Source organism: Perca fluviatilis, chromosome 13 (assembly GCF_010015445.1).
Source record: "Perca fluviatilis chromosome 13, GENO_Pfluv_1.0, whole genome shotgun sequence".
NCBI lineage: Eukaryota > Metazoa > Chordata > Actinopteri > Perciformes > Percidae > Perca > Perca fluviatilis.
This window is the reverse complement of record NC_053124.1, coordinates 27,683,541-27,708,374: the sequence shown is the minus strand read 5'-3', so window position 1 is coordinate 27,708,374 and position 24,834 is coordinate 27,683,541. Positions and strand designations below refer to the sequence as shown.

The following is a 24,834-nucleotide window of genomic DNA, read 5'->3' as shown; positions in this document are numbered from 1 at the left end:
TAAATATCAAATATATACTGTATAAATACATCTATATCCACACGTAGTGCCACTTCAGAGTATGATTACACTTAAAACAGAATTTCAGAGGAACAAAGATCACATTTCCTTTTCTAAAGCTAACTGAAAAAAATCTCCTCCTACTTTGGTAATTCCACAGTAAAGTACAGCGTCCTGACTTAAAACATATGCAAGAATAAATTACAGTTAAAGTGTGACTGACAGGTATGGATATGCATGCAAAATAACCTTCATGTAAATTAAATTGACCTTCAGAAAAACTATTTCAATACATTTGATTTGGCTGTGCTGTAATCAGCAGGGCAGAGAACACAGTGACTGACGGACAAACAGTGAGGTGTTTAGGCGGGATATCATGGAGGAGAAATAAAAGGACTATTATGGTTACATTTAGTGCCATACAGCTCAGTCAAACTAAATCAGACATGCAATTCATTTTCTAAATCTAAAAAAAAGCAAATGTGTTGTCCATTGTGTGATTCCTAAATGTTTAAATACCTTTTGATGTCTTGCTGATCCAAAAAAACGTTTTGCCCCAGAGCTTATGATGGACGGTGACAGTGTAATTAGGGTTATGATATAAGGCAAGTCGCAACACGTTTTAGGAACACTAACACTTCAGAGCTAGCTCGTAAACCCTCACCAGCGTATCATTCTGCGTGACGGATGCACTGACTCTAAGATGATAAATTACAAATATACATTGTAAGAGATTTTAACTTCCTTACAATGGATTGCTTGATATTAACTTTGTATCATAAAGTAATAAGTTAACACATACAGTAAGATTGACTAGAGAGAAATGAAGAAAAGAAAAATGATCTCTATTTCTGACCACCAAATCCCAATACATCCTTTTCCCTGAAGTACGAGCTGACATCATCTGACAATCAGTCATCTAACTGACTCTTTAGCATCACATTTGAAAAACAACAATAATGATACATAGTTCAGCATTTCAATACAGTTATCTCACAGTTGGACTGTGGTATTCCCATTGCTACCATAATAAAGCTATACTTTGCACCACATTTACCTTTAGTACTAAAAGCTACACCTTTATTAGAGCTGCTACATAACTTGCTATAATAACATAAATGGTGCCACTTTACTTACTGTATACATTTAGAACAGTGTATGCGTTACTGGGCTACAGGATGGCAAAGTCTCAAAGGAACCTGAACCATAAGATCCAGGTTCAAGCTCCTGTTTTGGCCTAGATCTTTTTTTTGTGACAGTGTCCCCTGTGACCCCACTGTTAATGATGGCCAGGGAGAGGGGGCTCTACCTATGATGGTCATTACAGCATTAGATTATGACAAAAAAACAACTGCTTTTGATCCATTGTAAATTTCATCATAAGTCATAAACTTTCATCATAAATAACATAATTCATATAATTATGATTTATTAATTAAGAGCTTTAAAGGAAGCTAAATTGAGCTGAATAATTGTAGCATATTGAATATAATTACGTGCACATGATGATATGTAATATATATATATATGAATAAGATAAATATTTATTTTAAAGAATGGATATAATAGATAATTTTGCCGGCCCTCCCAATGAGACCCGTCCTGGAGTCCCAGCTCTCCCGCCCACGGAGGCATACTGAGGCGCCGTTAATGGCCTTTCCAACACAACTCATCACAAAAGTTGCAGCAAAAACGCGATACAAAACTCAGATTGGACAGTAGTCTAGCTAGCTGTCTCTTAATTTCCACCCAGTAACCATAGTACTCAATTACAAAATATAAAATTCAAACAATAGAATGAGCAACTAATGAATCACATCAGAATCCTCATACGACACATGTGGACAAAACGAAAATGGTGTTTGATTTTGTCTAGTATATTAAATAAATGGTGAATTATAGATGCACTTACGGTTTGGCAGCGAGGCAGCGGACAGGCAGTAATGGAGGTAAGAGTAAACACAGACAGCGGGGAGAGACTCAGACAAAAGGAGACGAATAAAGACGTTCTCATTAGCGTGCAGTGCAGAGAGAAGAAAGTGAAAATGTAAAAAGTACTGGATACACAGAGGCTACAGTTACTTGTTGCTTGTTTTGATGCATTTAAAAATCGGCTCATGTCATGCCAATGTAAATTAAGTCACAGGCCTGGATTTTTTTAAAGAAAATATGTGGAAAGTATTGTAATTTGAGTGCTTTGTGTTTAGGCTGAATGTAATACAGTACCAGGGGAATATATAAAAACTAATAACTGAAATAAAAACTGTAACTGTAGCCGGATGAGTACAATACTTTAGCCCAGATAGACCTGGGTATCAGTGACCAAAGGAAGTGTACGTGTTTTCACAACACAGAAACATCACAGCAAGATGTCTACAGAGCTACATGGGGGGGGGAAACAGCTGACCGGATGCTGTGAGACAGAATTGGGAGTAGAAGAGAGAGAGGCTGTTAGTGTTAGCAGACTCATGCAAAGAGTCCAGGCAGCTGATAAGGCTAGGGGAGGGGGCAGAGGGGAGTGGACCTGTCCGGTCATCAGACTGGTTGATTCTCTTCAGCCTGTACGAGAGGTCACCTGCAGAATGGAGACAAACAAGAAGGAAAGAGAGGGACGTCTTTTCTTAAAGTTCAGTTCTATATTTTTTATATTAATAGATGGCGAAAACGCTCAGAGCATTATGGCTTAACTTTGCCGCTTAAAGCTTTTAAGCCTATTCACGGTTTGGTTCAGTCTCACACTGCTCTCGTCAACCCCATTTCCCACTCTGGTAAAACCCGCTGTATGCTACCGGGCTGACACCAAATGTCGGAGTTAGCAACTAGCTAACAGAAAAGCTGCTAGATGTTCAATCTATGAAACTGTTAATGCTGACACATTATCCATATGAATTTAATAAGGTGATCAAATGCCAGGATGCTTTGGAGTGCTTCTGCCTTCAGTTGGTAACAAAAGTAATCAATTAATGCAGCTGTGACATACAGTACATTCTTCATGCATCGCCCATGATGCATTTGACATGACACGCATCAGCAGACTGATCTCATAAAGTGGCGTATGTATGACACGCCAATTCGTATGCCATTTTGGCGTGTTATCAAGACGCATAATGGCTTTATAGCGTGTTTTTCAACGCCGTTCGGCTGCCATTGATACATTATGTGTGAATTTTCACCGTAGCGAGTAGTATGAAGGGACATAAATCCGCGGAGGGAGGTTTGGTGGGGTGGATGGGTAAAACACAGTACTTAACACATGACTTTCACCCTGGAGAGCCGGGTTCGCGTCCCGCGTGTGTTGTTTTTCAGCCTTTTTTTTTTTTAAGCCTTCCCCTATGTTCTTTTCCTAAACCTAACCGTTTATTGTTTTCCTAAGCGTGTGACATTGGTCACCGTCGTGTTTTTGTCGTTTTTTTGTGTTACTAAAGCCTTTCCCAATGTTCTTTTCCTAAACCCAAGCTATTTTTATAAAATATTTTTTACAAGCGTGGGACGTTGTTCTGGCGATAGCACGGCACGTTCTCACAATAACACGCAACGTGGCGACGCCACGTGGTGTGTATGTTTACATCCGCTGTATACAGCGTAGACATACACGTGGATAGCTCAAAATGCGTACAGATAACACGCCATATGGCTTTAGGAAAGTGGTGTGTATGTTTATGCAAAGTCATGATGCCATGTTGCATCAGCAGACCAGAGTCAGCGAGTCCATTGAAATACCGGATTATACAGTGTTTGCGTTACCTGGGAGATGTTGACTCCAGTCAGTTTCTCCACAGCCTCAGGGAGGCGGACCATGATGTCCAGCACCTCTCCTGACAGTTTGGCGGCGCCCACCTCCCCGCCTCCACTGGATACCATGGTAACCTTGTTGGCTGCACACAGAGGCCTGCTAATCTCTTCTGCCATCTGGTGGAAGACAAATACTGCCAAATGTTAAAACCTTTACAAATATATAATTAAAAAAATAATAATTTCATGATATTTTCTTGACAATTTCTTCTTAAATTCTAAAATGTGAAATAAAAAAAGCAGTACTTGTACTTAAGTTTCTTAAAAGAAAGTTGTGCTGTCATTCCAAAGAAAACAAATTAGCATTGATACTTTTCTTTTTGTTTTCTGATACAATTTATATCCGCAATATGTTTTTGTTCATGGCTTTGAAAAAGGTGCAGTAAATAGAGCAAATGATGAGCTGTAATTAGGACAGTAAGTGGAACCAAATCAAACAACCCACATACAAATGTTAAAACCTTTACAAACTTAAATATAACGGTATGATATTTTCTCTGACACTTTCTTCTTCAAATTCTAAAATGTGAAATTAAAATAGCAGTGCTTGAATTTCCCAAGTTTAAAAAAAAAAGTTGTCCTGTCACTCCAAAGAAAACAGATGAACAATGATACTTTACTGATACAATTTATATCCTTAATATGTTTTAGTTCATGTCTTTGGAAAAGAAATAGATAAATAGAGCGAATTATTAGCTGTAATTAGGACAGTAAGTAAGGTATAAATGGCTGTTATAGACTGCAGACTACAGTATGTTGTCTCTGACCAGAGGTAGTTGCTGCAGCAGCATGTCCACCATGGCTCCGTCCTTGTACTGCTGGAAGGCCTCTGCCTTCTTCGCCATCTGCTCTGCCTCAGCGCGACCTTTGGCCTCTACTGCAAATGCCTCGGCTTCACCTTTCATCTGAAGGAGACAAGAGGATGCCCGGGGTACTTTTCCAGACAACACTAAGGAGAAACTACTCCCAGCTGAGATACCTTGTGACTCATACACACAACAAGAACGTGTGTGGGCATAAGACCAATATTTCAAAAAGAATTCTTAACTTGATTTTTGTTTTGAAACTTTTTTTTAAACAGCTGAGTTTGGAATCAGTTGTGATGGTCTGTGACTCACCCTGATGGACTCGGCTTCGGCCTCCGCCTCCATGATCAACTTAAGACTGGACAGCGAGAGAGAACGAAAAGCGGACTCAGACAGAAAACCACAGATGGTTCAGCCAAGAGTGAATGATACTACTATATCACGATCAATACTACAACAGGAGGCAGAGTTGAGTCTGAGCTCTATATTCACCTCATCATCAAAAGAAGTACAGCATCAGGTTTAAAGGATTTCACACACTGTCACTATGATACGTTGGGACTGTTTTCTTAAAAAAAAGATTTGTCAGTGGCTGTAAAAGGTTGCCTACAGTTCTAAACAGTGTCTTGTTTTAATCATCGTTGGAAAAAAACAAGTACATTTACTCAAGTACTGTATTTTAGAACAATTGAGATACTTGCACTTTACATAAGTATTTCCATTTCCTGCTACCGTATACTTCTAATCCACTCCATTCAGAGGCAAGTATTGTTTTACTTCACTACATTCATTTGATAACTTTAGTAACTAGTTACTTTCCAGATTCAGATCAATATTACAAAATATAATCAACAAATAAATGATGATGATGATAATGATGATGAGGATGTATTTATTGTAGGTTAAGAAAAGGTGAAGCTCTAGCTGGAATAAAATAAAGTCATTAAAATCAGTACCACCTTAACCAGCTGCATCATTAAAGTGATGTGGAACATTTATAAATCAATAATTATATTGCAATAATATACGGTGATATACTGTATATTATTCTGACATGGGCCATTCTGCATCACGAGTACTTTTACATTTGGTAATTTAGATATATTTTAATGCTAATACCTTTGTACTTTTACTCAAGTAAGATTTTGAATGCAGGACATTACTGTAACATGGTATTTCTCCACTCTGTTGTTGATACTTTTACTTAAATAAAAGATTAGAGTACTTCTTCCACTACTTGTTTTAATTTACTTAACCATACCATGACATACCTTATCTATCTGTGTGACTGAGAGCTGTAGAAAGCCTACTTACTTACATAAAAAGGAGGGTAAGCAGTTGACAGATAAAAGCTCGATTACAAAATAAAAGTTTCTGCAACAACAGGATATTCAGCATCTTTCCTCGGGACACATCAATAAGAGCAAACGTACTGCAAACACAGGGGCCTTAAACTTTGGTACTAAAAACTGAAAGACCACCTGCCTTCTCCCAACACCGCCCTGTTGTTTTTGGAAGCGCAGCGAGCCCTTGCAACTCACCGCTGAGCCTCGGCCAGTTTCTCCAGGCGGTACCTCTCGGCCTCTGCAGGTTTCTTCACCTTGGCCTCCAGCTCCTTCTCCCTGCGGCTGATCTCCTGCTCCTGCAGCATGATTTGCTGCGTCCGCTCCACCACCTGGACCTGCATCTTCTCCTCCTCGATGAGCTGCTTCGTCTTGGCTACCTGGAAGATACAGCACGCGCATATTATATTTTGTCAGTCAATATTATAAAATATTAGATCCAGGTCAGTAAATGTTTTACTGATTGCAGTCACGCAGTTCTTCTTCACCCGTGTGTACCTGCAGCTGGTAGGCCATCTCTGACTCAGCCTTCTTTGTGTTGACCTCGATGTCGTAGGCAGCCTTCTTCAGCTCATAGTCCCTCTGGGCCTTTGCCATGTCGATCTCATTCTTGTACTGAGCCGAGACTTTCTCCTGCAACGCATGAGCCTCCTGCAGGAACAGGAACAAGAGAAAATGGGAATAAGTCTTGAAAATAGAATAAACAGGATGAAGATGCTTAAGATACGAGCAATCATTTATACAAATACCACTGGGGACTGAGCAGAACAAACTATGTGACTGACTTACTCTAAAAACAGACTTCTAAAAACAAGTTGATCGTCAATTCCAATACACCCTGTTGCTGCCCGATGGTTATGTTGAAATGAGACACCTTCATAGGAATAACAACATGCTGGGGGGAGGGAGACAGTGTGATATATCTCACCCTGATCACAGCATCTCTCTTGTTCTTGGCCTCTCCAATGCGAGCGTCTTTCTGAACCTGAGCAGTTCGAGCCTTCCCCAGTGAATGCAGATAATCCTGAGTACCAGAAAGAGATGTTGAAGTTAGATGTGCATTCTTCATTCAAAACAGATACAGAAAATTCCTTTTATTTTTGAGCTAACATGATGTAGCTATGGCAGCTTTTTCTGCAGTCAACAGAAAATAAAAAAAAAAGAAGTGAGAAACACCTGATGGCATGCGTCGTTCTTTTGTGTACAGTTTCAATATTATTTTTTCTTCTCTTGAATTAGATGGTCATCAATTTGTTAAAAAGGAATTTAGAGACCCTAGCAAACTCACTAAATACACATCAATTTTTTTTTTTATTATTTATTTTTTTTTGTTCCATTTTTTAAAATGACTAGTCTCGCATTGCCAGACCTTCCTCCACAGTGCAGCGGAGGAGGAAGGTCTACCCTGCAGAGATATGAGGAGCAGTTAACCATAGTCTTCATAAATCCACTGGAGATTAAAATTACAACACAAAGAAAGAGGAAGGTAACGGACATCCGGCCCGAAAAGAGTGGCATCCAGTGGAATTTCCTGCGGAAAATACTTGTTTGAAGATATGTGGTTACCTGGTCGTCGTGAACATCTTTGAGCGTGTAGCTGACCACGCTGATACCCATGTTGACCAGGTCAGAGGACGCCACCTTAAAAACCTGCTCCGAGAACTTCTTTCGGTCCTTATAGATCTCCTGTAAGAGGTATGGTATGTGGTATTTACTGTCTCTATAGGTCAAAATAGAATCAAAACAATACAAGTTAGATATGTTTTACATGCTCAGCCCTGTTATTAGCATCTGTACAGTTTTTTACAGTCAGGAAGGCAATGTCACATAAACAAACCTTTAAAGGTACACTGTGTAGGAATTTCTCACATCTAGCGGGGAAATTGTATTTTGCATTCAAACGAATAGTGCTCTCAAGCGCCTCACTTTTTCAAATGCGTGTTGCAACTACGGTAGCCGTTATGTACCAAGAAGCTATGACAACATGTCTTCCAATTTTCGCATTTTTGGCAACGGGGATTCCTTCTCCTGTGGCTCGGCATTAAGTAAGATCCTCCATTATGAACTAAAGTGCAGTGCAGGCTTTCAAATTTGCCAGGGCAGTGACAAGCGCCTCTCACTGATCTCCTTCTCCGTTTCAGCTGGTTTCAGTCACATGACGCTGGCTCTGAACGATTAGCTAGACAGGTAGGCTAGCGCTTTATGTCCATCTCAGCCATTATAGTTTTTCAAAATGGCGGAACGACATGGAAGCCTCCTTGGACTTGGCCGTCCAATGTAAATACAGATAAGAAATTCTTCGCTTACGAGGATAAGTCAGATCATTGGCAGAGGTCATTTTACACCAATGAGGACATATTTATGAATTAAGACTTATTGATTTTTACCTAATAAAATACTTAAAACACTACGCAGTGTACCTTTAAACATGAACATTTTCTCTCTTTTTGTCTAAAACTGAATTAATATTTGTCATGTCACATCTGTCACAAACAAGACAAGGTGACACTATTTCAGGGCAACACGGTTTACCGACTTGAACTTAAAACCCCAAAATTAAAAATTTAAAAAAAAAAAAAAAAAAACAAAAAAACCGCGGTGGGGAAAAATTTGATACAGCATAGTGTCGCGTTGAATTTTTCTGTGGCAATACTGTCATCAAAATATATATAGAATATTGCAATATGTTTAAAATCACAATAATATTGTATTGTGACATAAGTATCGTGATGATATTGTATCGTGAGGCCTCTGGTGATTCCCACCCCTACAACCAACCCATCCTTACCTCAACAGTCAGGTGGGCGATGATGGCCCGCTGGTGTCCCTCCAGCGTCTCCAAGGCGATCTGAGCGATCTCGGCTTCTGACTTCCCCATGAACATCTGGCAGGCTGCAGCCAGCATCTGTTTGTTCTGACCCTGGATCTTCATCTGTAAGGAACAGCTGCTGGTTTATTGTTGTGACGACAGTAACACACTGACAGCATGGCTGGGTTCATTCCCTATGTCCAGTGTTGTAATGTAACAAAGTACAAATACTTCGTTACTGTACTTAAGTAGAATTTTCACGTATCTGTACTTTACTTTGTTATTTATATTTCTGGAAACGTTTACTTTTACTCCACTACTTTTCCTAAATAAAATGTATACTTTTACTCCTTTTTTTAATTGCCTTTTATAGAAACAGAGACAAAAACAACAGTGATCTCTCACTAAGAGAAAACGGGAACGATAACAACAAATGAGCAGGAAAAAAAAAAGTATATATATATATATACATATATATATATATATATGTATATATATATATATATGTATATATATACACCGGGTAAACATTGGTCTAACTCGTCTCCATATCTTTCACATGTCATCACACCAGTAGCACAAATGATGAGTATTCTACCTATATCAACCTGATTGTAAAAATGTGGGTATTTCCCGATGAGCTCTTGACTGTTATTCACATACACAATATAGGGGCAGTCATCCCACTACTGTGACCTACTGACATCTATACACTAAAACATTATCATTATCCAGTATGGATTATACAATACCAGTCATCACTCACACATCTTAGTAGTGACTTATACATACATTAAAATCAAATCAAATGCTCCCCCATTAATTATGCAATATTGCATTCATGTAGGGGCCCCATATTTTCCAAAATGGCATGCCAGTGGTGGCCAAATGGTTGGCCAAAATTGGTTTGCCAAAATTTAAAATTAATTGTTCATAGCTGGCCATTTTGGTAATTTCTCTACACCATTCATTGAAAGGGATGATATGCTTTGTTTTCCCAATGTCTTAGCACAATTCTACAACCTGTGGTAAGGGCCAGTCTGCACCATAGAGTCTGTTGAACTGAAAGGCCTACCCCTGCTGGTCACAAAAAAATAAAATTCTGTTTCTGTTTTTTTCTCAGTTGATGTCAGACTTTTTAATTTGATGTTCAAGATGGTGTGGAAACCCTGAACATTATGCTTTACTGTAAGGAAACCACAATAAAGTTCATGAACAAGTTTTTTTTTTACTTTTACTTCTAATAGTTCAGTACATTTAATATCATAAAATTACTTTTGATACTTAAGTACTGTAAATATCAGATACTTTAAGACTTTTACTCAAGATATATTCTAAAAGGTGACTTTAACTTCTACCAAAGTCATTTTCTGGTAAGATACTTCCAAGTACTTTATACAAGACTGTCTATGTCCACAATGAAGAGTCCAGCCAAACGGCAGCTGGTTTTGTAAGCAAATTAATACCTAAAACTCTGATATTAAAAAAAAACATAACAATCTTCACATGATGAGAAATCTGTTGTCAAATGTGGCTGAAACTATAGTATATTTTAATAGGAATAGATTTTTGGTATTCTACAACAGGCCTCATTGATTCACTTCAGTAAATATATGCATGTAAATGTGAATGGCGGAAATGGCACATTTTTCTATCTATGCCGACTCTGTCTTGTTTGGTAAATGTGACCCACTCAGAGATGTGGATTGCATTATGGGCAACCTGCCTGAGTAGATACAGAAATGTTGCAGCTACATCTTTATAATTCAGCTTAGCCATGTTCAGTTGTGTCCATTAGTCTAGACCTGTCCTCCTGAGCTAAACCTCCTGCTGCTCCCTCTGCAGCGATGCACACTGACCTGAGCTATCCCGGTGACAGAGATGGGCACCCCGTGGCGGGTGTAGACTTTATCACTCTTCACATTCAGAGTCAGAGTGTTCAGGGAAATCCTGGAGGGAGGCAGCGAGAGACATATAAAGGAAAATATGATTTCCAACTGATTATCCACTGCTCTAATGTCACACATTTAAGTGTAGTAGTTTCTGCTTTGTACTTGTATTGAGTAAAAAGTAAAGTAGAAAGTACTGAGTGCATGTGTTTACAGGTACAGGATCAGGGCCAGGTACAAGACTCATTACGTCTGTTGCCATATGATGAAATGAAAAGTAGGAGGAGAGGCATGTGCAGAAAGCAAACTGCTCCTGTGAGATAGTTGTTGACTGACAGGTAAGCAATGGTTTAAGTCCAGCACAAATGGCATTATTAGACGATGTTCCTTATCATTGTTATTTAGTGAGGAGGCGGAAGAAGCTGGCCACTGTTTTCAATCTGTGTCCATCAGCCATCCTGGCACTAAAATCGCAAATTTGTTATTAATATTTATAGGATTTATATATATATATATATATATATATATATGTATGATTATTTAGCAAAAATCCCATTGTGTGCAAATTTTGTGAAAGCACCAATTGTCGACCCTACAATATCGCCACAATATCGATATTGAGGTATTTGGTCAAAAATATCGGGATATTTGATTTTCTCCATATTGCCCAGCTCTGGGATTTATTACCTTTAGTGCAAAGTTACTCTTTCCAATTTGTATTTGATTATATAAATTGTATTTAATGTTGCTGCAGTGCTTTTTGCCATCTTATCACGTTTGCCATCTGCTGTACCTCTGGTAATAACATCAGTTAAAAAGCAGCAAGGTCAGGATGTAAAGATCTGTAGACATCAGTGGACATTGACATTTGCCAACCTCTGTAACTGCTGGACACACGGGAGGACGAACACTCGGCCTCCGGGTATCATCAGTGGAGGAGAACGACAGAACCCTGGGAGAGATAAGAGACCGAGCAGAGCCTCAAATCCGATTTCAGACATGACTGAGGTTGTGCGATATGAACAAAACATTGTAACATGATGCAACAAATTTTTGTTTTTGTAGCATGATTCACTTTAGAACTAGATATTCAACAAAAAAACTGGCTAAGTAGCATTGAGTAATACCTATTTTATAAGCCTTGCTTACAAAAAGGTGACATTTTCAAATAGGTTATCATGTAGATGCTTTTAAATCGTTTGTATATTTTGTCCACTTTGGAATGACAGCATTATAACAGATGGAAATGAATGAAAAACAAGAATGATATTATTCTATTAGTTTTTTTTAAAGTTGAAAAAAAGTTGATGTAGCCAGTAGCCTATTGCCTACAGGCCATCATTTTACCTGACACCACCATAGCCTCGTTGGGACCACAGGTGTAGAACATGTTTGCTGATCCTCTTTCAGACTAAAAACCAAAGAAAGTAATGGAATAATAATACATAAAAGCAGTCACTATTAACACACCACTAATAAAGGAAGTGCATGTAGCCTACTTGTACCACACTTCTTTTATTTTATTATGTTATTTTAAATATAACAGGCCTCCAAAAATGATTACCGCTAACAGTGTATGTTGTGTTTACTCTATGACTCCCATGACTAAAGAGGAGGGAGGGTTGTGATGGTAACCAGAGAGCAGACCAGCAGGCATACAATCTAATTATTTACACAAATGTTGCGTAGTTAAATCCGCAAGAAAAGATGTAAGAATAACAGAAAACCCCACACGTTAGAGACAGTTAGGAGGAAGAATCGCTTTCAAAATATGTATATATATGTGTGTAACGTTACTCTCATCTATCCATTAGTACCTACATTTGTGTTTACAACCGAGAATGGATGTGGATAGTGCATAGAGGTTTAATATAGCCACACACTTACCGGTTAGTATATAAACGATGTGGTTTAGATGGAGTAGGGTGGAAATGGCTGGATAAATAGCGGTCTGGTCTTGGTTAAAAGGGTTAAAATGAATGTATTTTGGCCCAGCGGATGGATATTCCGGTTAGATTCGAGGTGTATGATAAGCTCAGCGGCTTTTATTGAGCGTGCCCATCACTCAAACTAGTACCCTTTTCAAACTGTGTGAGTCCGCCATCTAGCGGCGTGGTGGAGAACTGCCATGAATACACCGTCCGATTGTTTACTCGAGTAAAAGTAGGAATACCACAGTGTAGAAATACTCTGTTACAAGTAAAAACCCTGCATTCAAATGTTCCCTGCATTCAAATTCTACTTAATCAATATACAAAAGTATTAGCATCACAATATACTTTTTTTTTATCAAAAGTAAATTGACTTCTAATGCAGAATATCCTATTTCATGAACTGAAAGTCATTTCCCACAGGTCACAGACCATTTATTATAAATGTACTATATTTTCAAATTTAGTTTTACATGAACACATGACTATCTTGTATCTATATTTACTTAGATTCTTAAACTCATCCTTTAAACTCTGCTGATTGATAATAGCTGTATTTAGTGTTCCTGTATTATGGCAACACTTCTATTATTGTTATTTTCTATTCTGCTACTCTATTCTATTCCTTTAATGTCCCTGGTGGCACATATTGAAGAAGTAGTAAGCCTATTATTGTCCGTTAAACAGACATAAGATAAGATAAAACTTAATTTATCCTGAGGGAAATTACAATACAACGTGGGATACATTTCTTCTTAGCTATTTGCATATATGTGTTGTTTATATTGTTGTTGTATATTGTTTATTTTCATATTCATGTTCAATATGTGTTTGTTTTTGTATGCATCAGCCACCGAGGCAAATTCATTGTAAATACAAACTTGGCAATGCACCTGATTTTGATTTAGATGTCATAATCACGTTGAAATGTTATTTTTATTGACTCAATATAAGATTGAATAAAATTGAATTCTGCTGTATCTGTTCTATTCTATTTTTATTCTATTCTTGTATTCTGCATTGTTTCATTTAGGAGCTCCAACGGGGCAGTGATGACAAAACCCGGCACTCCTTCTTCTCTTCCTGTCCTTGCCTTTGAGACAAGGAAACCCCTTTGGACAAAGAAAATCTTCCCTTTTAGCCAATCAGCACCGGGGCTTTAACACCAACAGCCAATCATGAGCGGGAACAGACTTTAGCCCCGCCCGTAGGACTCGGAGCAGTGCAGACTCTCTGCAGCCTGTCTGTCGACTCTGTCTGTCTGTGTCAGTCAGTAGGTCACCAGCGCCTCTTGATCTCTGCCAACACTTTGTTACTTTCATCACCAACCAACCACCATCCATCATGAGGGAAATCGTGCACATCCAGGCCGGCCAGTGCGGGAACCAGATTGGTGCAAAGGTAAGTAGAAGAAGTGACAACAAATTAACTATTTTTTTTGTTGTTGTTAATAAGCAGTTTATTCCAGTTTTTCTTCAAGTTTTTCTTTCCAGTTATGCTAAGCATTTCATTCTCAACTTATTTTTTTTTCTAAAGAGGCCTTTCTTTTGTTGTGAGTTTCTAAAAAGAATTGAATTAATTTACAAAGATAAAAGTCTATTGCTTAATTTTTGTATCTGACAAAACAAAATATTTATATTTTTCTTTTTATATAAATAAATAAATACATAACGGGACCAGAAACTATGCAGCCCTATTGTTTGCACTCCATCCTCCTGTTTTTATAGACTCAACCATTCGATGTGGTCATCTTTCTCTGGTTTACTAGTCCTCAAATCTGAATACTTATTTAAAATGTCTATTATTATTATGATTATTATAATTTTTTGTCTCAGACAAAGTGAATGGTCCATGTTGTAGTTCACCACAATTATTGTTGAACAAGAGAACATCATAGCCTCTGTACTCATTAGATACATTACATAAGTTAGTGTCTTCAAGTTGTAAGTTGGTGCTTTTCTTGCCTAACTAGCACCCAATTAATTAGTTTTTAGTGCACGCTACCTCTCATCCAAAGAAAAATGTATACATTTTGTACTTTTATGATACATTTTATAAGGCTACTGCACAAATGTATTACCAGGCTACCTTGTCCTATTGTAACAGTGGATGATAAAGTTCTGTAAGTACCAGACAGAAACAATGAATCACTGTTTAAATATATCATTGATGTGGTGGGTCAAAAGTACCCCAAAGTACAGTAAGGTCTTCCAAAATGTGTATCACAACAAGAATATAAGCAGGCTTGTTTGTAAGTCTTACATTATTGTTAGAAATATAATATAATTTTGTTGCTGCTTTCTTGGCCTGGGCTCCCTTGAAATGAAGATTTTGTAATCTCAATGACATGGTTAAATAAAGGTTTATAAAAATAAACAATAACAAAAGGTTAAGTACAGCTACACCATTTCATAAAACCTCCATAACTAATATGTAAAAACAGCCCATAGAAATATTGAAGTGATGCACTGTTTCACACATTTGGAAACAAAAAAGTGACACAAGTCATTGATTCATGATTAATGAAGCCGGCCAGACTTGAGCAGACGAACAGGGCCAGCTGATGTCTTGGCTGCCTGGTGAGCCGGCAGTGAGCTGGCTCTTTGTCACTGAGAAAAAAAGCCAGAGGGTGAAAAGAAAGGAGAATTTGCTGAGGCAGAGCGGAGGAACGCAGCAGGAGGGGGGAGGAGGGGGGGGAGATAACAAGTGTCCCAGTGTCTGCTCTGAAAACATAGATGAGGTCATTTAAAGAGCTGCTTTCCCAGTCAGTGCATCACATGCACACCCCAAAAACACATGGAACTAAATTTGTCAGGTGATTATCTGCAAAATAAGTTCTATTTTATAGCGCCCTAAATGTCCTGTGGTGTTTCTACACTTAAGTTCCCAGAGACCAGCAGTCAGACAAATATAGAGCTGCAACAATTAGACAAATAGAACAAATCAAAAGACAATTCATTTTACAACTATTTTGATGATTGATTATAGTTTCCAATTCTTTTCTGCAAAAATGCCAAATCTTTGCTTGTTTCAGCTTCTCAAATATGAACATTATGAATATATATATATATATATATATTTTATATAAATATGATGTTGCTAGATTGAGACTACTTATTGATAGACTACATACTGCATGTGCATATTTATATTTATTGACAGTAGCTAGCTGCTCAGTGTTTTAATCTCTATTTTTATTGAAATGTATTAAATATATTTTCATTATCTTGTTTTGGTTCCATACTGTCACTCTTACCTGTCTCTCCTGGGTTTCATTCACATTGCCTTGTCTTGTGTTATCTGGATTTTGGACTCTTGGTTGGACAAAATTGGAAGACGTCGCTTTGGGCTCTGGGAACTTATGATGGCCATTTTTTCACAATTTTTTTAAACTTTCTAGATGAATCAATGAATCAAGAAAATAATATTTGAATATATTGATTATGTAAATGATTGTTACTTGCAAAAGGTCTGTCTAAGCGAAACTTCTTGCAGCCATACTATCAAACAGTGAAGTCGCTGTATATACAGTAGACCTGTTGTTTTAAACTAGTCAGTAATCAAGTACCAAAGAGCCACACCATCAATATATTGCGGATGATGACTAACATCGCCTTCTATATGGAGTCCAGATGTGTTGTGTTGCCCATCAGATGTACACATTACATTACATTATATGTCATTTAGCTGACGCTTTTATCCAACTTCCAATTGCTACACATTAGAGGTTGCACGCCTCTGGAGCAACTAGGGGTTAAGTGCCTTGCTCAGGGACACATTGGTTGATGTATCGCAGTGGGAATTGAACCCAGGTCTCCCACACCAAAGGCATGCATCATGTACACTGCACCATCACCACCCCACATCAGAAATAGGACTTTAAGATTGAGTGATTTGCAACTGAAAAATCAGTCTGAAGGTCTTTATTATTTGAAACCTACATTGTGTAATTTTTTGAGTTGATTCTTAGCAAAAATCCCTTTGTTCTTTCACAAATATGTACTCATTCATGTGTAATTACTTCCACCAACTAATCAAAGTATTATCCTAAGTGTAGAATCTGCCATTCAGAATCATTCAGAATACATAGGAGCGACTCGCTCGATTGACGGCAGCCATGTAGCGCCTCCATCTTTAAAATACAGTAGCCAAAGTCGCCAGGGTAGCGAAAAAGAGAATTAAAATGACAACGGACAGGCAAAGACCAAAGTTAATATTGGAGTGGCTAGAACAGCTGCGTGTAAACGATGGAGAGAGCTAATTTCAGGTTCGGCCACCGTAGGAGGAAGGACTAGAAAGCAATATTCAGTTGGTTGTCATATACAATTTCACTGCTAGATGGAAGAAATTCTTACACAATGTAGCTTTAAGTTATATACATTTATTTGGGCCATTACGCACTCATCCAGCAGACTTTCCCTGTGTGTGCATGTTTGGGGGGGGGGGGGTTCTTGGCGGGGCAACAAGAGGCGTGGCAACCCCATATGGGGTGACTCAAACTCCACTGCCCAGTGGCCCTGATCAGGAAAGACGTGTGTATTTACAGAGGATTTAGTGAGGCTGAGGTCATCCTCATTTCACAACGGATTAACTCTGCTTGAATTCACCCACTTACCCCAATCTACAATTCAACCAAAAATCTGCTCAGGTCTATGATGTTGCAGCTGGATAACTTTGACAGGTTTGCATTACAGTGTGTTAAGTCTCCTCCTTTTTCTGTTCATCATTTGTTACATATTGTCATGATCCTGGGTTTGTTTAGGTTCCTGTTTTATCTGTAGGTTCTCATGTGCCCTGCCTTGTGTTGTTTTCCCACCTTTGTGATTGTCTGCCCCGCCCTGATCTGATTCACCTGTTCATCAGCCCTGAGGTCCCCTGTCTCTCGTTTCCACCCTCCTTTCTTTTTGTATATTAATCGGTGTTCCCTTGTTTCGGTGTCTGATTGTGTCTGCGTTTGTTCCTGGCTCTCAGTGGATCTCCTAGTGTAAAGTGTTTCTAGTGTTTGTTTTTTTTGGTTTCAGCCTTATGTTTAGGCTATTAAAGCTCGCTTTTTGTTCTGCCAACCTGTCTGTCTGTTCTCCTGCTTTTGGGTCCTCCTTTTGAACTCTTAAACAGTGACACATATGAAGTCTGTGATACAGTGTTTTGTGTGTGCTATTATTTAACCCAGTGTACATCACAATGTACTGTATATTTAGCCATATTGTGTAATTGTAAGGGATTAGTCTTCTATCTTCTATCATTTAAATGAATTCAGGAACAGACAAAAATGGTGAGGGGACAGTAGTGAAGATTAAAAAATTAGATTTTCTTGCCAACCAATCTCTCTCTTATACACACACACACACACACACACACACAGAACGTGCCAACCTCCCTCTGCTTATCTCCCCGTTTTCCTCTTAAACACACACTCACACAGATTAGGGTCAGTTGACTGAGCTGGTGTGACAGTCTGTGCTCGTATCTTAACTGAGCTTGGCGTTGATGTAGAAACGAAACGAGGCCGACTGAATCCCGAATCCTCCTGATAAAGCTCTGCTCTCACTGACCTCTTCCGCCTCTTACTGAAGCTCAACGTGTTCCTTTGCTGTAAGAACCCTCTGGAATTTGCCTCCTGGGTAGATAATATGACAGGTGTGAGCTTAACTGACATGTGTTATGATCAGTTCCTTTTTAGATGTACAGTATGTCTTAGTCTTAGGCTACAAAAGGTCAAGACATTTTTTATGTTCCATAAACACTACATTTCAAGATTTATGCTTTTTGTACGCTAAAAAACTAGTTAATTAATTGAAAAGCCTTTCAACAGAAAATTGATCAGCAATCAATTTAGTCCGTTATAAGCAAAAATGCCAAATATTTGCTGTTTCCGGCTTCTAAGATGAATAGTTGTTAACTTGTTAACTTAGTCTTCTATCTCACAGTAGACTGAAGATATACAGGTTTTTTGACTGTTCATTGGACTAACAAGTAAAGAGACGTTTTCCTTAATTTCTAAAACGTGTATGCCATTAATCTGTTATTAAGAAATGAATCCATAATGCAAATAATTGTCAGTTGGAGCCCTCTTCTTTCCTTCTCTTGTGACATAATGTCTCTTGTTTTGGTCTCAAACCTCTGAAACTCTCTTTTTCTCCTTTATGATCAGGGCTGTGCCACTGCTGTCATTTTAATACAGATATTTCACGTTTCTATGGGTAATTTGGAAATCTAGCCGACGATATACGTACATCAAATGCAGAAAGTTGTTTCTGAGCTGTTTTCGGGTGCCTTGTGATCTGGATCAAAGAACACAGTGTCTTTCAAAAAGCCTTTGGGTCAGAAATAACAAATTAGACATGAAACAATAAGGGTGTCTCCATGAATTGCAGCTTTTAAGCTGCATGACGATTCGGAGAATACTGAGAGCCAGATTGCAGTTCAGAGCAAGGTAACTGTAGACTGCAAATAACCTTTTTTTTAACCAGATTAAAAGAAAGAAACAGTGGATGTTTACAGAACATGTTGCTGTTTTTAGGGGATCTTGTGACTGCAAAAGGCAATCAGATGACAGTGTGTCCTTGGGAAGCACACAGGACAGAATCCTACAGAGTCCTCTCTTCTTCCCCCTCAGTAAATTGACTTGCACTTATGGCCTTTATCGGTACACAAAGACACCTCTTTCTAACCCATGCTTCCAGAACTGTGATTGAATAACTCCACACAGCATCTTATCACAATTAAAGCTGCAAATGGATATTTCAGGTTAAAGCCCAGTGACAGGTTGATTGTTTTTAAGTGTCAACCCTTGAAGATGGATTAGATGTATAGGTCACACATAGTTTGAGTGTTTTTATAAATTAACATTCATCGGCGTGTGAAAACTAAAGATGACCGTTCCTTTGAAGTGGTAGCTCCGACTCTGTGGAACGCCCTTCCTGTTACCTTACGTTCTGCAGTCTCTGTTGACGTTTGTAGAAAGCAGCTGAAGACGCACTTGTTTCAACTCGCTTTTGTCTCATGTTTGAAATTTGGGGTTTAGTCTTTTAATCTTTAAACTTCCTTGGTTTTTTATTGGTGCTATATCAAATAAATTATTATTATTATTGTTGTTACAGGACAGTGCATCTTAACTGATGCTGTATTGGCCCGTGTGTTTGTGTGTTTAGTTCTGGGAGGTGATCAGCGATGAGCACGGCATCGACCCGACCGGAACCTACCATGGAGACAGCGACCTGCAGCTGGACAGGATCAGTGTGTACTACAACGAGGCCACTGGTAAGTCGATCCTGGCATACACTGAGGACTGTGTTTGATAAAGTGAGGGTAGACGTCCCCCCTGTGGTGAAACTGGCTCACTGCAGCTGCTACAAATAGCATGCAAATACAATACAACCGCTTTAAAACCAGGATACACTGATGTTATGCTAATTGAAAAAAAAAGCGTTACATTTACAGACCTGATGTGCACATGTGCTATGTGCTGTTCGCATGACGAGACTCATGATGATGGACATACTGCCTGAAAGAGCTACTAACACAGGAAGATTTTCAGACAAAACTACCTTTGTTAAGATATTCATAGTTACTTTTACTGCGCTACATAGAGTGTGCTATTAATAATAAAAAAGTTATACATTTTACATGTCCAATGCCCTTAATATTTGTATATCAACTATATAACATGACAGTCTGAATTTTGAGAAGCCTAAATACTACAGGTTTAATCAGCAGCTTAAGAACATAAGAAAAACTAAAGCTGGCACCTGAGAGACAATATTGTAAGACAATATTACTCAAAAAAGGAATTGGATGAGCCTCAATAATAGTTCACAGAAGTAGCTAGTGTAGCCTATTAAAGTGCTCATATTATGCTTTTTGGCTTTTTCCCTTTCCTTTATTGTGTTATATATCTTTTTTGTGCACATTATAGGTTTACAAAGTGAAAAAGCCCAAAGTCCACCCCAAAGGGATTTTTCACAAACTGCTCCAAACAGCTCTATTGTAGTCCAGCCTTTACTTCCGTGACGAACGTGCGTCACTTTGTAACACACGTTATAATGCTCACCTAGCTGCTAGCGTAGCACTCCCTCATACTCTGCTTCTGACTGGCTGGTAGTGCTGACCTAGGCCTGCGCATGTGCGACTCCCAACAGAGATAGTACAGAAGTGAGATGTCTCACGCTAAAACAGAGAGCTCAACACACAGGGTGAAAAGAAGAGCTGCAGCAATGTATAGTACAACAAAAATATGGTGTATTTTGAAAATGAAACCATGTAAACCTATTCTGGTACAACCTCTAACTACAATTATGAACCTGAAAATGAGCATAATATGAGCACTTTAAATGACCAGAAAATGCCATATGGTTGCTTAATTTGGCTGCGATATAGTTCATTTTACCAACACAAACTGTTAGGAGTGTTTTAATTGGACAGCTGTTTCTTGTGTTCCTCCACTTAGTGGCCACATGCGCTACATCCATACACCAGCTGTTATACTGTGTACAGTGAGAAACTGAGCTTTTGACTCTACTAAACTTTTCCATACACTGTCATCATTTCCAACAGCAACTGAGTGAGACATTCACAGCATTCTTGCCTGTAAATAATTTGATGAAGTGAATCATAATCGCCAGGATCCACTGTCGAATATGGGTTGATGGACGTGATGTGGACAATGCAGCCTACATTGTAGCATCACAGGGTTAGAAACCCGGCTTACAACGGCTCTTATAACACCCTCTTTTAAATTTGTCTGTACATTTCAACTTTTTTCTAGTTTGATTTTGCAGTTTTAATACCATCTTAAGCACATGACATGTTGTTTGTGTGTGTGTGTGTGTGTGTGTGTGTGTGTGTTCAGGTGGGAAGTATGTGCCCCGAGCCATCCTTGTTGACCTGGAACCAGGCACCATGGACTCAGTCCGCTCTGGACCTTTTGGACAAATCTTCAGGCCTGACAACTTTGTTTTTGGTAAGAACACATGCTACTGGAATACATATTTTAATGCGGCCTTCTTTTGCACCGGAGGTCAGAGGTCATGGTGGGGTAAAAAACAGCAGTCATGGAGCATGCCCAAAGACACTTGGAAGCTTGCTGTCACAAGGGTTTGGACTTCATTTTAAGGATAAACGCTTGGTGTCCCTTTTTGCTCTACTTTATATGGCATATGGCGCAAACGAGCCCACTCCTGCCATAAACTCACAGTCCAAAAAACCACATTGGCCTTCAACTCACTCAATGACTTTGACTTGTTTTTAGGATGCTTCAAAACTATTCATTGTTGACTTTGGTTTATTGTTATTCCACTTCAACATTAATCATCAAAAATGGAGAAAAACAACACTGATTAAAGTTTTTCTTGTGAATTTCGTTTAGTTGTTGAGAAAAAAAACTTTTTTAATGCCCTAGGTCAAAGTGGAGCAGGAAACAACTGGGCCAAAGGTCACTACACGGAGGGGGCAGAACTGGTGGATTCAGTCCTGGATGTGGTGAGAAAGGAGGCTGAAAGCTGTGAGTGTCTGCAGGGTTTCCAGCTCACGCACTCCCTGGGAGGAGGCACCGGCTCCGGCATGGGCACCCTGCTCATCAGCAAGATCAGGGAGGAGTACCCTGACCGCATCATGAACACCTTCAGCGTGGTGCCCTCTCCAAAGGTAGCGCATAAAATATTGTACCATTGTATACAGTAAAAACTTTAATTTGTCATCAGAATAAAATATTAATACCGTTATTTATTGCTACTCTGATAGACATAATATAAAGTTGTATGTCTCTTTTTTTAGTTTTACTATGAATGATTAATTATCCTATGAGTTCTTGCTATCAATTTTGATATTAAAACATATGCCAACTTGACACTAAGTAATAAGTAGTTTTGTTTACCTTTTAATGCTCTTTATTGGTAAGTCCAGCAATAGCAAAGGCCCATCGAAATGTAAAAACGAAGAAGTATAGCAGTCTAGAATCATGCCAGTGCCTTATGAGGTTGCAGCACTATTCTCCGTCAGTGAGATGCGGACAGAAAACTCTACAAGTAAAACAATGGTTCTCAGTTGCAAAAACAACCCCATGCATCGTATTGTAACCTTGATCTGTGGGGAAAATAAATATTGATTGGTAGAGCTTGATTTATGCTTCAGCGTTAAATCTACGCCGTGGCTACGTACGTAGGTACGTGGAGAGACAGACCCTACGCTGGACCCTACGCCGTAGCCTGACGTGCACCTCTCGAAAAATGTGACTATGGCGTTTCCCCCTACTCATTTCCCCCGACTCATTTCCTGGTTCTCCTTCTCCGTAAACAACATGAAATCAAGGAGAGGGTTAACTTTTCCTGCTGCAGATTTCCCACCGTGGTCAGAAAGAACAGGAGGAGACACTTTGTTTCTCTCACTATGAGACTCTAGAGTCGGTACTCGCTCCGAAGCTTATCGCCGTCAATCTCTCACTCACTCTACCCCCACACACACACACACACACGCCGCTTTGCTATTCTCTTAAAGACATCGATGCACACACCAACGCACAAGTATAAACTTCAGGCCACTTACTAGGGGTGTGCAAAAAAATCAATTCACATTCATGAATCGATTCAAGCTCTACCGATTCAAAATCGTTTTGTAATGGTGTGCATTTTATCACATGGCAAAAGTAACTACATTTACATGCTGTGAATCGTTTTTTTTTAATTGAGAACCGTTTTAGAATCGAAAATCGATTTTGAATCGAATCTTGACCCTAAAAATCAACATTGAATCGAATCTTGACATTTTCTGAATCGTGCAGCCCTACCACTTACGTAGGCTACGTCGATAGCTCTGCAAGGAGCCTCTGCAAAACAAATATATATATTTGTATAATATAAATCACGCTTAAGTCAATATGTGTAGAATATATGTAATCTATACCTTGATGTTCCTCGTCTCTCATCTTCAGGTCTCGGACACAGTGGTTGAGCCGTACAACGCCACGCTGTCCGTCCACCAGCTGGTAGAAAACACAGACGAGACCTACTGCATTGACAACGAAGCCCTTTATGACATCTGCTTCCGCACTCTCAAACTCACCACGCCCACCTACGGCGACCTCAACCACCTGGTCTCGGCCACCATGAGCGGCGTGACCACCTGCCTGCGTTTCCCCGGCCAGCTCAACGCTGATCTGAGGAAACTGGCCGTCAACATGGTGCCCTTCCCCCGTCTCCACTTCTTCATGCCTGGCTTTGCCCCTCTGACCAGCAGGGGGAGCCAGCAGTACCGCGCCCTGACGGTGCCCGAGCTCACCCAGCAGGTGTTTGACGCCAAAAACATGATGGCGGCCTGCGACCCCCGCCACGGACGCTACCTGACGGTGGCCGCCGTGTTCCGCGGCCGCATGTCCATGAAGGAGGTGGACGAGCAGATGCTGAACGTCCAGAACAAGAACAGCAGCTACTTCGTGGAGTGGATCCCCAACAACGTCAAGACGGCCGTCTGCGACATCCCGCCGCGCGGCCTCAAGATGGCCGTCACCTTCATCGGCAACAGCACCGCCATCCAGGAGCTGTTCAAACGCATCTCTGAGCAGTTCACCGCCATGTTCCGCCGCAAGGCCTTCCTCCACTGGTACACCGGCGAGGGCATGGACGAGATGGAGTTCACCGAGGCGGAGAGCAACATGAACGACCTGGTCTCCGAGTACCAGCAGTACCAGGACGCCACGGCCGAGGAGGAGGGAGAGTTTGAGGAAGACGTGGAAGAGGATGCCTAAAAAAGTAAACCAGAAAATGATGTAACATGAGCTGAAGAATAAGGAGAAGATAATAATCAAAAAGAGAAAAAAAAAATCCTGAAAAAAGAAACAATATTGTGATATGAAATGAAGGAATTTGGCAGATTGGATAAGTAGGACTGGTTAGAGAAGTATGAGAGTCTGAATTGGTCAATGGAGGATGGAAAGTATGTGAAGACAAAATAATAAAAGATGAATGTAGGCAGAGAAGTGAAAGAGTAACAGGATCAAAATGTTAAAGACCAAATTAAAGTGCCATGGTTTACAGTTCATTGTGACGCCATGTTGAGCGGTTTCACCAAGACTCAATTTTTTTTTTTTTTAACTAAGATCTTGTCTTGCAGCAAATGCACAAAACAGAAGCACTTCTTACACTTCCCTTTCATCACGTAGGCTTATATTTCGAAAACAGAAACTAAAACTTCTACGAGGGACAAAATCAATAAAGTAATCAGGGGGGCGGCTTTTTATTGTAACATTAATTCCACCTTGAACAAATGTGTTAA

At 39.4% G+C, this 24,834-nt stretch overlaps 2 protein-coding genes across 3 annotated transcripts; one reads left to right on the top strand and one right to left on the bottom strand.

Moving 5' to 3' along the window:
- Positions 1-1,902: 1,902 nt before the first annotated feature.
- On the bottom strand, positions 1,903-12,725 carry flot1a (flotillin 1a). The gene is made up of 13 exons (XM_039820319.1): positions 12,527-12,725; positions 11,987-12,050; positions 11,516-11,591; positions 10,610-10,700; positions 8,730-8,873; positions 7,508-7,627; positions 6,870-6,965; positions 6,440-6,592; positions 6,140-6,321; positions 4,911-4,956; positions 4,560-4,697; positions 3,745-3,909; positions 1,903-2,575 (listed from the first exon to the last, which is right to left on the bottom strand). The coding sequence occupies exons 2-13, from the start codon at positions 12,027-12,029 to the stop codon at positions 2,555-2,557; spliced, it is 1,275 nt and encodes a 424-aa protein (XP_039676253.1). The 5' UTR covers positions 12,030-12,050; positions 12,527-12,725; the 3' UTR covers positions 1,903-2,554.
- A 1,079-nt stretch (positions 12,726-13,804) lies between these two features.
- Positions 13,805-24,409, top strand: LOC120571636 (tubulin beta chain). 2 transcript variants are annotated; one of them, XM_039820694.1, is made up of 5 exons: positions 13,805-13,971; positions 19,722-19,830; positions 21,419-21,529; positions 21,968-22,212; positions 23,495-24,409. In XM_039820694.1, exons 1-5 carry the CDS (start codon positions 13,915-13,917, stop codon positions 24,305-24,307), a joined length of 1,335 nt encoding a protein of 444 aa, XP_039676628.1. In that variant the 5' UTR covers positions 13,805-13,914; the 3' UTR covers positions 24,308-24,409. The 2 variants fall into 2 exon arrangements, with proteins under 2 accessions (XP_039676628.1, XP_039676627.1); XM_039820693.1 differs by lacking the exon at positions 13,805-13,971 and adding an exon at positions 21,124-21,259 and having other exon boundaries at positions 19,720-19,830.
- Positions 24,410-24,834: the final 425 nt, after the last annotated feature.